The following is a 15,642-nucleotide window of genomic DNA, read 5'->3' on the forward strand; positions in this document are numbered from 1 at the left end:
TATTCAAACGTTGTATTCAATCAAACAATACATTATGAAACGATAGGTAACAACAATCCAAACAAACTGTAAAAAGGCCGAGGTTAAATTTGTTCATCTCTTTGTTTATAATTCTTTTAAGCTCAAATAAGATTTAAGTAAATAGATAACAGTTATATTTCCATAAAAGTATATTGCCCAAACTCTAGAAATAGGACACTCCCAATTTCTCCATTTACTAAAAATACAATTTTCGAATCTCTAAAGCATACTTAAAAGATTACTAAAACGAACTATAGAGCACACTAGGGTTATCTCTAACACAATATCATAAGACATCCAACTACAAATTGAATACAAAGACTAAACCTTCCTTATTTGAAACAGGTGCAGAGAGTCTAATATGGTTTGATACTTAAAAGTTCAAAGCATGAATACAAAGAATTTACCTCTCCACGATACAAAATATCTACACTTTACTCTCTGTCATACTTTAAGCTCATTCATACCCCTTGCTGTTAACAAAGCGTCTCGTATTTGTCCTTGCTTTAACATAACTCCAACATGAAATGTATGGATAACAAACGTATGAATGATCCAAAAGCATAACAGAGATTATAATTAACATATTTCGTTTTGCGGAGGGGATATAATTCACCATTTCCCCAATGATAAAATAGCTGAAGGAACCATGTACTCGGAATTCCACATATAGAGTACGTTCACAGACGACTCAGGCACATTTAATGGACGAACTCGATATATAATAGGCAACACAGAGAAAAAGTTGACAAGTTGTTACACCCACTTCACTAAAATGATCACTTATACTTCATTCGACTATGTCTATATAAATCCAAGGGGTCGTTTGGTTTGAACTACTAAGAACTGATCTGTCGAAGAAAAACAATATTCAGTAAAGAGATGTCATTTGCAACATCGTTTAGTTTCAAGTGCTAAAATTCCAACCTACACAAAGGGGTGGGTGCTATGTTTTCAGAGATACTCCATTTAATCGAACTTAAATGAATAGAACAAAAGATTACTGTTTCTCCACCTCTTTCTGCTTGATTCCATCAATGCTTTCTAATGGAGGCAGAGTCTGCAATTCAACAATAGAACACAATGTTACAAACATAAGACAGCAGTCTAATCCAAGAGGAAGAGGAACAACTAGTAGGGAGCAGAGAGAGACATTATGAGCTTGTACGATAGGTGGTCAATTGATAAGGCAGCCTAGTGCTCTAAGCTCCCGTTATGCGCGAGGTCCAGGGAAGGGCCGAACCACAAGGGTCTGTTGTACGCAGCCTTACCCTGCATTTCTGCAAGAGGCTATTTTCACGGCTCGAACCCGTGGAAATGAACTTGCAGAAGAACACAACTAATATAATGAACTCCTAGAAGAATACAAGTAACTAATACCAAGATCTTTAATATAACAATCTCAATCCATCTTACACTAGAATGTTATGTGCCCATGAAAGCCTTCCACAAAGACCACAACCTTCAACATAATTAAAAGAATTTCAAATAACAAGATATACTTAGGACATTGTTTTTAGCCATCATCATCTCAACTAAACTCTTGCCTAATATAAGGGAGGTTTTGCCAATTAACCAGGAAGTACTCCCTAAGTCTTTGGTCATTGCTATAGGATGTGTTAGGAAAAATATTAAGTAGCTTCATTTATTGAAATCATTCATTTATGATCTACCCTCCACTTCCAACCAAGAGGTTGTGAGTTCGAGTCACTCCAAGAGCAAGGTGGGGAGTTCTTGGAGGGAGGGAGCCAGGGTTCTATCGGAAACAGCCTCTCTACCCCAGGGTAGGGGTAAGGTCTGCGTACACATTACCCTCCCCAGACCCCACTAGTGGTATTATACTGGGTTGTTGTTGTTATTCTTTTATGATCTAATAACTGAAAGAGGCCACCATATTCATTATGCTTCAGATTCATGATTAGCCATTCTACTAAAGTTTCAAAGAAGACATGTAGTAATATACATTTTCTGCTTTTGTCATAGCTAAAACTTACAATCCAAATAGTTAAAAGAGAAATTTAGAACAAAATAATGCAAAGTCAACAAAGAAGGGAATATGTACATTTGAGTCTCATGTTTATAGATTTCTGCATCGATATTCCCTGTAATAATCTTCCTCATATTTGCAGACCCCAACCCAACCCCAAAATCAGATCTTCTTCTTCCACTTAGAAGGATACTTCTAAAAACTAAAAATACAAAAATAGCAAGATAACGATTTCTACTTATCAAAAAAATGGCAAGTAATGACTTCTAATCCCTGAATGAGTAAAAATACATATAGAAGGAAGAAATAACTTGTTATTACTATTTTCTTAAAACAGTTTTTTAGTTTATGTAACTTTTTAAATAGGACAGCAACACAGTAAGATATTTTCACTTATTTTAGCTTTTTGGGTTCAACAATTTCACATCATATTATACCAAAAAATTCATCCTTTCACCACGAGTTGGGAGGAAATAAGGGATGAAAGGATGTTATGATAAAGTTTTCAATAAGTCTGTATATGAATAAATGTAAAAAGTTTAGTTTGTAAAAACTTAAGGTTCTGTCAAATCTTTACGTTCTTGCAGGAATTCCAGAAAACATTTTAGCTTGTTTCAATTCAGAACTTGCAGACCATTGTTTAATGTATTAAACAACCTTCTTATGTTTTGAAAGTCTAATCACTTTATGCATCTGTATAAAGAATTGAATTATATTATCAAACATGATTTCCATTAAGTACTTCTGGTGTTTGATGATTAATGTATTAAAAGAATATTCAGATAAGATGGAACAACAACCAACAAATAAAGCAGATTCGAGGAGAACCCAGCTAACCGGAATTTTCTAAGGTCAATGCATATTTACAACATAAAACAGCGTAAGATCAATGTAACTAGAATTATTTGACTAAATATCAAAACAAAAATAAGTGTTCTATTAAAGAAATTATTCAGATGCTAATACCCTATTTTTTCATGACGGTGATGTTTAGGCCAGCTTATACAGTAAGAATCTACGGAGTTGTTTTGATTTTTATGGGCAGTAAACTCAAGGAACTAAGTAAGCTCTTACAAAGAGTGAGATCAAATCCACTATTTTGTTCTAAATATCATATTGGTAATGAAACAAAGTTATTTCGTACAGTCATGCCAACTGCATTGTCACTAAGATATGCTCTCATTCTGGTTCTACAATTTGCAACACGGGATAGAATAAGTGATGTTTTGATTTGGAAAAAGTGTCACAAAAAAATCATCATACGACTTGTATTAGAGGATACTTTCCTTGTGGTTCATTACCAAGGTTCAATAATTGCATATAAGGTTGGATATCTTTATAAGCTTCAAATCTAAAACTAGGTCATTTCTTCCAATCTACCTAAGCTTTGGTTGGTAGACGTACCTGGTACCTGTGTAGGTGGGAGGTAGCAGGTACCCAGTGGAATAATTGAGGTGCGCGCCAGTTGATCCGGACAACACCATTATAAAAAAAAAGGTTCCATATCTTTATAATGCTGATTACAATGTCAATATCAATTTTTTTCATCCTTCAAGCCAATGCTAGCTGATATTCCAACATAGAGAAACTTTTGTTCTGGGACATCATATACCCAAAAAAATCTTCAACATTTTGTTGACTTACGAAAGAGGTTAGGGTGGCTGCATCTAGTGATGCAACATGCGTATTAGTACTTAACATTTCCCAACTGGCACCATTCATTAGATCAACACAAATTTAAAGGGGCATTATATCAGCCAGGTAAAAGACACAGGAGAAAGGCCACAGAGTTTCCTCACTTGCTAGATAACATAACCAATTAATACACCTAAATTTCAAGTAAAAGAGATATCTTTCATAATGCAGACTACAGTGTAACATCCTTCAATTACATTGTAATTACAGTCCACCAGAGAAGAACTTTATGTACTCAAAACATCATATACAATAAAGTTTTCAACTTTATAGCTACTTATAATTCAGAGATGGCATAAATTGTCTTAAACCGCCACTGTTTATTACATATCCACAATTTCAATGGGGCATTCTTTCAAACAGGTAAATGAAATAGGAGAAAGGCCACACTATGCGCCCTTGCTAAGTAAACATATCAAATAACACAACTAATCTCCTAATACTAATGTTATTTGAAGCATGACACAACAATTAAACAAACTAGCTACTGCATAAGCACCAAAATTTTCACTTACTATGTCTCAATTCCAAACTAGTTAAGTCAGCTATACACAGAGCTGGATGGTGCGTATATACTAAGGGTTTACCTGAACTCGCTATTTTCAACACGAATGTACATATGTAGTAAAAGATCAATAAAATTTCAACAAATATTAAATTTTGAACCCATAATTACAAGTAATTCATTGCTAAGCATCTTAAAGGTTGAATTAATCAAGTTTAAATTCTCGATCCGACTCTGGGCCTATATAAATACACACTATTCATTCCGCTCCATTTAGGCCCATGTAATTTCACTCCAATATAACTTTATTTTTTTTGTTTTGGACAAATTAGAGGTTTCTAAATGTAAAGAGAAAATGGGAAGGGGGAATTACCAGATCAGGTTTGAAAAAGTTGTGAACAACGGAGGCACCAGCAAGGAGGGAAACAACGACAACAGCAGTAGACCAAGCCATTGATGGAGTTCCTGTTGGCTGCTTTCCTCCTCCGAATCTTCGGTTCATTTTTTTTTTCTTTTTTTGCCTTTATTATCAAGTTTTCCAGTTAAATACGACGAAGATGAAGGTAGGAGAAAAACAAATATGGAGAGAGGCAAATACGGAGTGGAACAAAGAAGACGAAGAATTAAGCAAACGTTTCTACCAAGCCATGGACGGAGTTGAGAGTTCTCTCATCTTGGCAGAAATGACACTAAAGGGCTATTATTTAAAAATTTGCCCCTATTTAAGAATTAGCCAATTCAATTTCAATTAAAAATGTGCTGAAGTTCAAATTTTTAGTTTAGAACTTCAAAATAAAATAATTATTGGTTAATATCTCGAGCCCGTTTGGACATAATAAATTTTTTCTTTTTTTCAAATTTTTTTATTTTTTTTTAAAATCGGCGTTTGTTCATAAAATTTCCAATTTTCACTTGAACATGCATTTTGTAATTTTTTGAAATTTTGAAAAACTCCAAAAAACTATTTTTTAAAATTTTCACTCAGATTACTCGCAAAACTTAAAAAAAAACCCCAAATTATATTCATGTCTAAACATAACTCTAATTTTCAAATACTATTTTCACTTAAAAAAAAAATTTCACTTTTTTTTTGAAATTTTACTATTCTTATGTCCAAACGCCCACTAAATATCGTCTTATCTGTGCACTTACCCCTCCTCTTGTGTGTAGAAGTGAAGCCTTGAGCCCAACACAACTCTGTAAGCCCATTTAGCCCACTATATTAGTATCATTTGTACTCGGGCTTGTCCATTATTATGCTTCAGATACTTATTGCCGGTATATTTGATGGGAAAATAACACAATTGATATTTCTATGCCACTATTGATTTTCTGATTTCAGTAACAGAAGTTTTGGGGGGAAAATTCAAATAATGCTTAAATTTTAAAGCACTTAGCATTTATGATGATCGTCAGAATTTTGGTATAAAATCCTAACAAATCACAAGAATTTCTTAACATTATAGCTTAAGTTCTAGTTAGGGGTGTTCGCCAAAAACCAAAAAATCGAACCAAACCGAAAACCAAATCAAACCGAGAAAAAAAACCGACATCTTTTTGGTTTAACTTGGTTTGGTTTTTAATTTTAAAAAACCGACAATATTTGGTTTGGTTATGGTTTTATACAAAAAAAAAAGAAAAAAACCGATCATATAGATACCTATTTTAAAAATTATATATATATATATATATATATATATATATATATATATTATTTCTAAAATTTTCTTTACAGTATATGTAAAATTTTACACTGTTGGGCCTAACCTTTGAAATATTTCTTTAACTGCAATGGGCCTAAGTCAATTTAGCATGTTCAGACAAAAGGTCTTTAATTCCTTAGGGTTTATTTGATTCTCTTTCACCCCTTCACAACAAAACATACGCAGCTTCCATGCCAAACAAAATTCTCTCCTCTTTCTCTCTAAAATTCTTGATAGCTACCGATGGCAACCACAATTATGAGAAATGAGCAGGTTTTTGTCTTTCTTTTTGGTCTTAACCCCAACTAGTTATCTTTTTTTAATGGATAATTTGAAAATAATTTACATAAAATTGTAAAGTATTTTTGTATCTCTTATGTAGTTCTTTTTGTTCTTGACCATTATTTGCATGTTTCGTCTCTATTAGCAGATGGATTCAGAAGCCGAGGTTCAGGAAATTCCTCAACTTGAAGGCAACAATACTCCAGTTATTGATTCAAGTGTTCCTACTCCTCCTAAAAAGCATAAAAGAGCAGCACCTTCTGAAAATGATTTTGGCCTTAGGAAACATTAGACATTTGGAAATACTTTTCCAATTTTTTTGATAAAGATAGTAAGCATAAGTCAAAATGTAGTTTCTGTACTAAAACTTTTGCTTCCGATACTAAGAAAAATGGAACTACTACATTATGGAACCATTTGAATATTGTTTGTAAGAAATCCCCTTTTAGATTTATTGACAGAACACAGACGACACTTAGATCTTACCCAATTAAAGGAAGCGGACAAGAAGGTAGTGTTGGTACTTGTAAACTCGAAAGAGTTGTGTATAATGTCAATGAAGTAAGAAGGGCTATTGCTGAATTTGTGATCATTGATGAACAACCATTTAAAGTCATCGATGGGGAAGGTTTTAAAAGATTAATGTCAATTGTTGTGCCTAATTTTGTGTTACCCACTCGTTTGACTATTGCTAGGCAATGTTTAAAAATTTATCACGAGGAAAAAGAAAAGCTTAAAAAACATATTCAAAATCAACATGTATGTCTCACTAGTGGTACGTGGACATCGCTCCAAAACCTAACTTACATGGTTATAACTGCCTACTGGATTGATGATAATTGGAACTTGCAAAAAAAAATTCTGAACTTTTTTCAAGTTCCAGATCATAAGGGTGAAACAATTGCAAAGGGTATTGAGGTTTGTTTGTTAGATTGGGGAATTGAAAATCTATTCACTGTAACCCTAGATAATGCAACTGCTAATGATGCAGCAATTAGACACTTGAAAGGGAGGATTGAGGATTGGAAAGGAATCGTCTTGGGAAATGACTTTCTACATGTTAGATGTAATGCTCACATTTTGAATTTAATTGTAAAAGAAGGGTTAAGTGATCATATTGAGTCTATTTCTCGGGTCAAAAATTCTGTGAAGTATGTTAAGTCCTCTTCTGCAAGATTAGCTTCCTTTAAATCAATTGTTGAAAAGGTAAAGATTGATAGCTATGGCCTTTTGAGTTTAGATGTTGAAACCAGATGGAACTCAACTTATATGATGTTAAGTACAACTATAAAATTTGAGAAGGCCTTTTCAAGAATGTATATTGATGATCACAAGTACCAAAAGTATTATCTAGATATAATTGGAAAAGCAGCGTACCCAAGTGGGGATGATTGGAAGAAGGTAAATGTTTTTACAAAATTTCTTGACATTTTCTACCAGATTACTTTGAAATTTTCAGGAACTTTATATGTTACTTCAAATTCTTTCTTCCATGAGCTTTTTTATCTTCTTAACTTTATTGTCAAAAATTCTCAAGGTGATGATCAAGTTCTGATTGATATGGTTGTTAAGATGAAACTCAAGTTTGATAAATATTGGGGTGACTTTGATAATATGAATATATTATTATTTGTCGCTGTTGTGTTGGATCCTCGGTATAAGATAAGGTATGTGAAGTTCATTTTTGCTAAATCTTATGGTTCTGTAGCGCGAGATTTGAGATCAAACAAAGTGACAGATACTCTATCTCGCTTGTATAATTGCTATAAAGATTCTTCTACTGAAAATTCTGATGAGATTTTGGGAGGTCAAGTTAGTACGATGAGTGAAGGTGATACTGGAGAGATATGGAAATCACAATGGGAAAAATATTTGCAAGAACAAGATAATGAAGGAAGTAAGACTGATCTTGAGAGGTATTTGATAGATGATTTGGAGTTGGCCAAAGATTTTAATATTTTGTCTTGGTGAAAAGATGCAAGTAAAAGGTATCCAATTGTTTCTAGGATTGCAAGAGATGTTCTTGCAATTCCTGTTTCTACTGTTGCATCTGAATCGGCTTTTAGTACTAGTGGGAGGATTCTTGATTCATATCGAAGTTCTTTATCACCAAAGAGGGTAGAAGCTCTAATTTGCACTCAACAATGGCTCAGGTCAACTCCCAAAGAATGCAACATTGAAGATATTTTAGAAGAAATCCAAAAACTTGAAATAGTTGAAAAAGGTAATTTTATACATTTAACTCATTATGAATATATTTATATTTGTGAATTACTTAATGCTTAATATTTTTATTTTTTTTATCTTTCAGAATATCCCGATAATGTTTGAGCATTGATTAGATCGGATGATGGAACTGGTTTCAACCATATTCTTGTTGCTTGGAATTTGGATATATTTTTTGATGTGGATGATTTACTTTACCATATGAAAAACTATTTTACAATATCATATTATAATTTAATTATTGTAATATAAACTTTGTGACTTTGCAATCATCAGTTAACTTTCTAAAATTGGGGTGATAAAATAGCATTAATGTGTGTCTTTGGTGATTAGCTCCATCTTCAACTACAAGTTTGCATTTCTTTTTTCACGAGGGATTGTAGATGTGTATTTATTTGTGTAATGAAGTTTTAAGTGCACAAGTCTGAGTAGTGAGTGATATAGAAATTGGACATGCTTGTCTAATTTTTCTATGTGGCTAGAAAGGTCATATAACTTCTCTGTTTTAGCTGTACTCTTTGGCTAGAGTTCTAAAGGAGCCAAAAATTTATTATGTGTTTTTTGTGTAAAGTTGGGACATCTTGTTTCTTTATCCAGTCATTTTATTATTGAGTTTCTCATTACTAATCATTCAACCGAAAACAAACCCCTTTCCAAAAGGAATCATAAAGGCCACAACTCATGTATTCTTAAAAAAAATCGAAAAAATCGAAAAACCAAAAAAAACCCGACAAAAACCGAAATCTATTAATTTGGTTTGGTTTGGTTCAACAATTTGAATAACCGACATATTTGGTTTGGTTTTTTTTAAGGTAAAAACCGACCCAAACCGAACCATGAACACCCCTAGTTCTAGTGATGGCCAGAATTTTGTGGCAAAATCCTAACAATCACCATAATTATTGCGTGCTTTAGAATTTTACCCAAAATTGCTTCAAAATTCTGGTGATCGAGAAAAATACTGTCCAGCTTCCCGAAATATTTGTTAACGGGATTCAAATTACAAATAGTGGTTTAAATAAGATCCATCTAACATTATTTCTAGATATTTCATTGACAGAGTAGTTCAACGAGTCAGCATATAAAAAAGGGAGAGATCTTTGCAAATATGTTAAGGCGATTCATTATTTTTTCAGAAATAAAGAGTATTGTGTTTAGTACAAAGGAAAATAATTTCTCGAAAAATATTTTTCTATAAAATAACAAATTTTCATACTTACTTTTCATTAATTGTTTGGGTGGTGAATGGAAAGTAATTTGTAGAAGAATTTTTTCCGAGCACCTGATAAGTCTTAGAATCAGAAAATCATTTACAGTGAGTCTCTAGGCAGGGCGTATTTACCTTCGTTCGTCCCGTGATATTGCTTGATTTTTTATTAGAAATGTATATATAGTAATAAGCAAAATAAAAATATTGATTATATTTAGTAGTATGTCACCTGTTTTATTGTGAATGATTTTTTTTTGTTCACTTTTTCGAATATTAACACTGTTACGAAAAATCTTATGTACACTGCTACTCTAGGGAAATCACTTTTCATCGAAGGGAAATGACTTGCAGAAATATATAGTTAAACAAACTTAAGAACATTAAATTAACCGTTTTTTCAATGGACCTAATGCGTAGATTTCTCTATTTTAGTTCCGTTTGTCCGTCATAGCAAAGACACCAAAGTGTTCTTTAAATTTTCTCAAATTTTCTAGGAAATCTGATACCATAACATATTTTTGCACTAATATCACTTCTAACAGTATTAAACTTAAAAATTAATGTTTTCATATGTGGAAAGAATCCTTTGAAAAGAAGTTTCTTGGCAAAATTTTCTCTATCCTTGTGTCTTTTATTGACATGCCAAGCTGATTTGATGAATAGACAAGATAATACTAGGATCCAAATACCTTAGTCATCCTTTGCGATTGGAATTATGCTCAATGTTCAAGTTATGGCCACAAGTCAAGTAATGTTTCGATTGATTTTAAAATATAACATACGATTTGTCCATGATTTTATGGGACCTGGATCATTTGTACCCTTTACAAGAGGTATTTATTGGTCAAATTTTTCAACCAGAAAGGGACATGTCGTCTATTGGTTTTCCATGTAATATGACAGTCAGTCTTGAGCTTGATGTCCATAAGTCTCTTCTAAAAATGGGATTAGCCAGATCTCATCTTTTGAAATTTGAAAGTTTGGTGCCCTCTCAGGACTCGTTTGGTACGAGGGATAAGAGATAAAGGATAATTAATCCCGAGATCTTAAATTTGAGATGAGTTTATCCCATGTTTGGTTAGGATAAAATCGTTGTATGATTAATCCCGAGATTAGTTATCCTGCGATTGTAGTGTTATTTCCCCCCATAAGAGGATGAGATAATAATCCCAAAATAATTAATCGCGGGGTAATTAATTCTGGGATAACTTGTTTCCCAACCAAACGACTCCTTAGCGGTTAAGTCATACCCTACCCTGCCCTACTTTGCTCGTCTCGCCCTGTCCTGTCATGTCCCGTCCTGTCCCTGTCATGTCCCATTTACATCCCTAGCTATAGTCTTGCAATAGTTACCCATAAGGTATCTTGAATTGTAAGGTTAACTAAGAGCTACCGACTAGAATTCTTTTTAAAAAAAAAATTGTTTAGTTACATGTGGTGAAAGGGGAACAAGAATTGAGAATGGGATGAAGGACAATGTAAATTGTACTTATGTTTTGTCTCATAAAATTCTCATCGATACTATGATGATAGATTTCGCAATAATTGATTTAAACAACTTTGAGATATTGTCTGATAAAACTCTCATCTATGTATTTTTCCTTCTTTTTGTCGGTTTAAACATGTTGAGAGTAGTAGTAGTAGTATAAGTGATGTAGTTAGTGGTGTAACATAACTTATCCATAGTTTAACCAACTATAGTTAAAAGTTAGTTAGAGTGGTTATACTTGTATAAAGAGAACATGCTACTGTACAACTGTCAGATAACAGAAATGAAGATTCATTTTCTTCCCCAAATTTCTCTTCTCTGTTCTTAGCTGCGATTGTTTTCTCCTTCTAAATTCTATCTCGTTCCACAAATTTAATATGGTAGCAGAGCGATTCTAAGCGATTCTAGGGATTTCTTTGCAGAGTCGAAGCAAATTGAGAGAATCAACTTCAATTTTTCTTCAATTTCTTTCAAAATCGGGAACGACGATATGTGATCGAAACCCTAATTTTGCTTCAATTGTGTAATTGTGAGTGGATTTATACAATTTTTCATGGCGATTAGTGATAATTCCGGCGATAGCACCACCACAGCAGTAGCACCGACTAGAACTGTGAATAGCGGGAACTTCATTCTCGACCATAATCACCCACTCTACTTACATCCATATGATGAACCATGTTTGTTATTAACTAGAATGGAGAATTATACGCTGTGGAGTCGAGCTATTAAAGTAGCTCTTCTAGAAAAGAATAAACTCTCTTTGGTAGACGGTACTACCTCGAAAAGTGATTTTGGACCAGGATTAGCTCATCAGTGGAATCGTTGTAATGCCATTGTTACTTCGTGGTTGATGAGCAATGTTAATTCACACCTCCTTACTGATGTTCTATTCTCAGGGAATGCTCAAACTGTTTGGGCACAACTTAAGAAACGATTTGACAAAGTAAATGCTTCGAGGCTTTATTACTTGCACAAAGAAATTTTCACTTTTACACAGGGGATATCGCCTGTTTCTGTCTATTTTACAAAACTAACTGACCTATTGGCTGAATATGATGCTATATTACCACCACCTCCTATTAAGGATTATGTTGAACAACTGGAATTTCAGAGGTTATTGCAGTTCTTAATGGGGTTGAACGATAGTTTTGAGCAAGTTAGAAGTCAAATTTTGATGATGCCTAATGTCGCTTCTATTAACCAAGCTTATGCTAGGATAGTTCAAGATGAAAGCAGAAGAATAATCTCAGGCAACCACTTCAACACACATACAGGACAGGTTGAGCCTACTGCTGTGTTTACCACACAGTCAAGGAACAAGCCAGGGAAGAATTTTAACATAGAATGAGAGTACTGTCACCAGAAGGGGCATACAAAGACAGGCTGCTACAAGTTGATAAAGTGTGAATTCTGTAACAAACCAGGTCATTCGAAGGATAATTGCTATCAAATAGTAGGCTATCCATATGATTTTAAGCCTAAGAGAAGAGCTAATGCAACGCAGATATAAAACAATGTCTCCTTCAGCCCAAGCGCTATAATCTACACGGACAACTCACGTACTGCACGGACAACTCACGTGTTGCATGGACAACTCACGTATTGCACGGACAATTCACGTGCTATAATAAAGCCTATAAAGCCTGCTGAAGGCGGGCAACCCCGATCCACATAATAATCCTCAGAATCAGGCCCTCGGCCTCCCTCAGTCATCAATCTCTCCAGTCTCTCTCTCATGGGCTCACAATGTCATAAAAATAGCCCAAAAATGATGATATGATGTATCAATAAATAATAACAGAGACTGAGATATGATATGTAATGACATGAATATGACTGAGTATAAATTTTTAATTTAAAATAAATAATTCACAGCAATATGACCTTTGTGGGTCCCAATAATACTGGCACAAAGCCTCAACAAGATTTTTAATATGATTCTCAATTCAATTTGTTTAGCACATAAAACTATATAGAAAATGCCAAGATTATTTGACTACAAAATTATACGGAAATAATTATGTCACAATCTCTGTGGTGCACGCCCACACGCCGTCACCTAGCATGTGCGTTACCTCCCAACAATTTACGTAATACATATATTCAGGGTTCATACCCCCAGCTCCAAGATTAAAAGAGTTACTTACCTCGAACAAGTTGAATTCAATATCGAGCAAGCTAAACAATGCTCCAGAAACTCCATTCTGTGCGTATCAACTTCTGAATGGCTCGAATCTAGCCACAATAAATTTGATTCATTCCACACAATAATAGGAATTAATTCCATTTTAAAATTCTAATATTTTCCCACAAAATCTGAAATTACACTCCAAAAATCGCTTGTGGGGCTCACATCTCGGAATCTGACGAAACTCACAAAATCTGACAACCCATCCGACAAAATCCGCATCTGCGACCATCGCTTCTGCGGGAAACATCTCGCTTCTGCGAGAACAGCTTGGCCATCCATGATCGCTTCTGCGATGCCTAGAACTGCACATGCAGTCATGCTTCTGTGCTCAATGGTCCGCACCTGTGGATTTGCCTCTTGCTCAACTCCGCATCTGCGGAGCCTCGCTCGCACCTGCGGGCTCGTAGATGCGGTTAACTCCCTCCCACATACGCTTTGCCCAGGTCAGCCCAGCTCTGCTTCTGCATAAAATGAGCTGCATCTGCGGCACCGCACCTGCGGCCAATTCCTCGCAGGTGCGATCACACCAGAAGACAGAAATTTTCTAGATTTCTTCTATGTCCGAATATGATTTGTTAACCATCTGAAACTCACCCGAGCCGCTCGGGACCCCGTTCGAACATACCAAAAAGTTTCATAACATAACAAGGACCTACTCGAGACCTCAAATCATATAAACAACATCAAAATGACGAATCGCACCTCAAATCAAAATCTATGAACTTATGAATTTTAAAATTCTGTATTTTGTACTGAAATACATCAAATCAATCCGGAATGACTTCAAATTTTGCACACAAGTCACATTTCACATTACGGGCCTATTCCAATTTCCAGAATCAGATTCTGACCCCGATATCAAAAAGTCAACCCCTCAGTCAAACTTCCCAAAAATTCAACTTTCGCCATTTCAAGCCTAATTCCACTACGGACCTCCAAATAATATTTCGGGCACGCTCCTAAGTCCAAAATCACCATACAGAGCTATTGGAATCATCAAAATTCAAATCTGAGGTCGTTTACACATAAATCGACGTCCTGTCAACTTTTTCAATTTAAGTTTTCCATTATAGGACTAAGTGATTCATTCTGAAATCACCCTGGACCCGAACCAACTAACCCGATAAGTCATAAATCAACTATAATGCATAAATTATGCAATAATTGGGGGAACAGGATTGCAATACTCGAAACGACCGGCCGGATCGTTACACTTGGTATGTTGTATTATTGTTGTTGCGAAACAACATTGATATCTAGAGTTATTTGCAATTACTTTTACTCTGTCAGTGCATAAAACTTAAAACTTCTAATTTATTAATAAGAGTTTTTGGCCAATATTGTCCCTTATCTTTGAGGGTATGTCTATTTTGGTCCCTCAAATATAGCCTTGAGCATATTTAGTCCCTTAAGTATGCTAAAATGGAGTACCTTTAGTCTCACTGACACAATGTGTTCAAAAACTCATGGTGTTACCCAACTTTGATTCATGAAGTAAATCTTTCGCTCTGAATCAAAACGTTTCCTCTCCTTTTATTGGATAACGCAAATTATCACTTTAATTCCTCAATTTTAGATAATGTCTTCTAAAATTTTGACCTTGAAAATATCCCCTTCTATGCCAGTTTTCAATGGGAAAATGACACTGTATAGCCGCTGCAAAAATAATAGGCAGAAATGTATATAAAATCTGTATATTATATATATATATATATATATATATATATATATATATATATATATATATATATATATATATATATATATATGCTTCTGCAATCAAATATAAATAGTTTCTGGCACGGGCTAAAAGTAATAATACAACTTGGTTATTTATTTGCTTCAATAATATTCCTAGAAGTGATCCTGGTAGCTCTATTTTTTCAAATTTTAACTTTTATTTTTGGAAAAATCAACCGAAATTTTTAAATGTATATATATACAAAAAAATATACAAATTCCATATATTTTTTCGGCTATTATTTTTAGAACGACTATACAGTATCATTTTCTCATAGAAAACTGGCACAGAATATGATATTTTCAAGGTCAAAATTTTAGAAGACATTATCTAAAAATGAGGAATTAAAGTGATAGTTTGTGTTATCCAATAAAAGGAGAGGAAACGTTTTACTTCAGAGCAGAAGATTTGCTTCATGAATCAGAGTTGGATAACAGGGTAACACCATTAGTTTTTGAACATATTGTGTCAGTGAGACTAAGGGGTCATTTGGTAGGAGGTATAAGAATAGTGCTGAATAGAGTGTATTAGTAATGCTGGTATTATTAATGCGAGCATTAGTTATGCTGAGATTATTTTTTATCCATTG

At 34.1% G+C, this 15,642-nt stretch overlaps 1 protein-coding gene and 1 long non-coding RNA gene across 2 annotated transcripts; one reads left to right on the forward strand and one right to left on the reverse strand.

Moving 5' to 3' along the window:
- Positions 1–575: 575 nt before the first annotated feature.
- LOC107831346 (uncharacterized) lies at positions 576–4,900 on the reverse strand. Its single transcript, XR_012706101.1, has 2 exons — positions 4,582–4,900; positions 576–1,081 (listed from the first exon to the last, which is right to left on the reverse strand). It is a non-coding gene; the product is annotated as an uncharacterized LOC107831346 (long non-coding RNA).
- A 6,771-nt stretch (positions 4,901–11,671) lies between these two features.
- LOC142177037 (uncharacterized) lies at positions 11,672–12,469 on the forward strand. Its single transcript, XM_075245497.1, has one exon. It carries the CDS (start codon positions 11,672–11,674, stop codon positions 12,467–12,469), a length of 798 nt encoding a protein of 265 aa, XP_075101598.1.
- The last annotated feature ends 3,173 nt before the right edge of the window (positions 12,470–15,642 follow it).

The sequence above is a fragment of the Nicotiana tabacum genome, chromosome 23 (assembly GCF_000715075.1).
Source record: "Nicotiana tabacum cultivar K326 chromosome 23, ASM71507v2, whole genome shotgun sequence".
Classification (NCBI taxonomy): Eukaryota; Viridiplantae; Streptophyta; class Magnoliopsida; order Solanales; family Solanaceae; genus Nicotiana; species Nicotiana tabacum.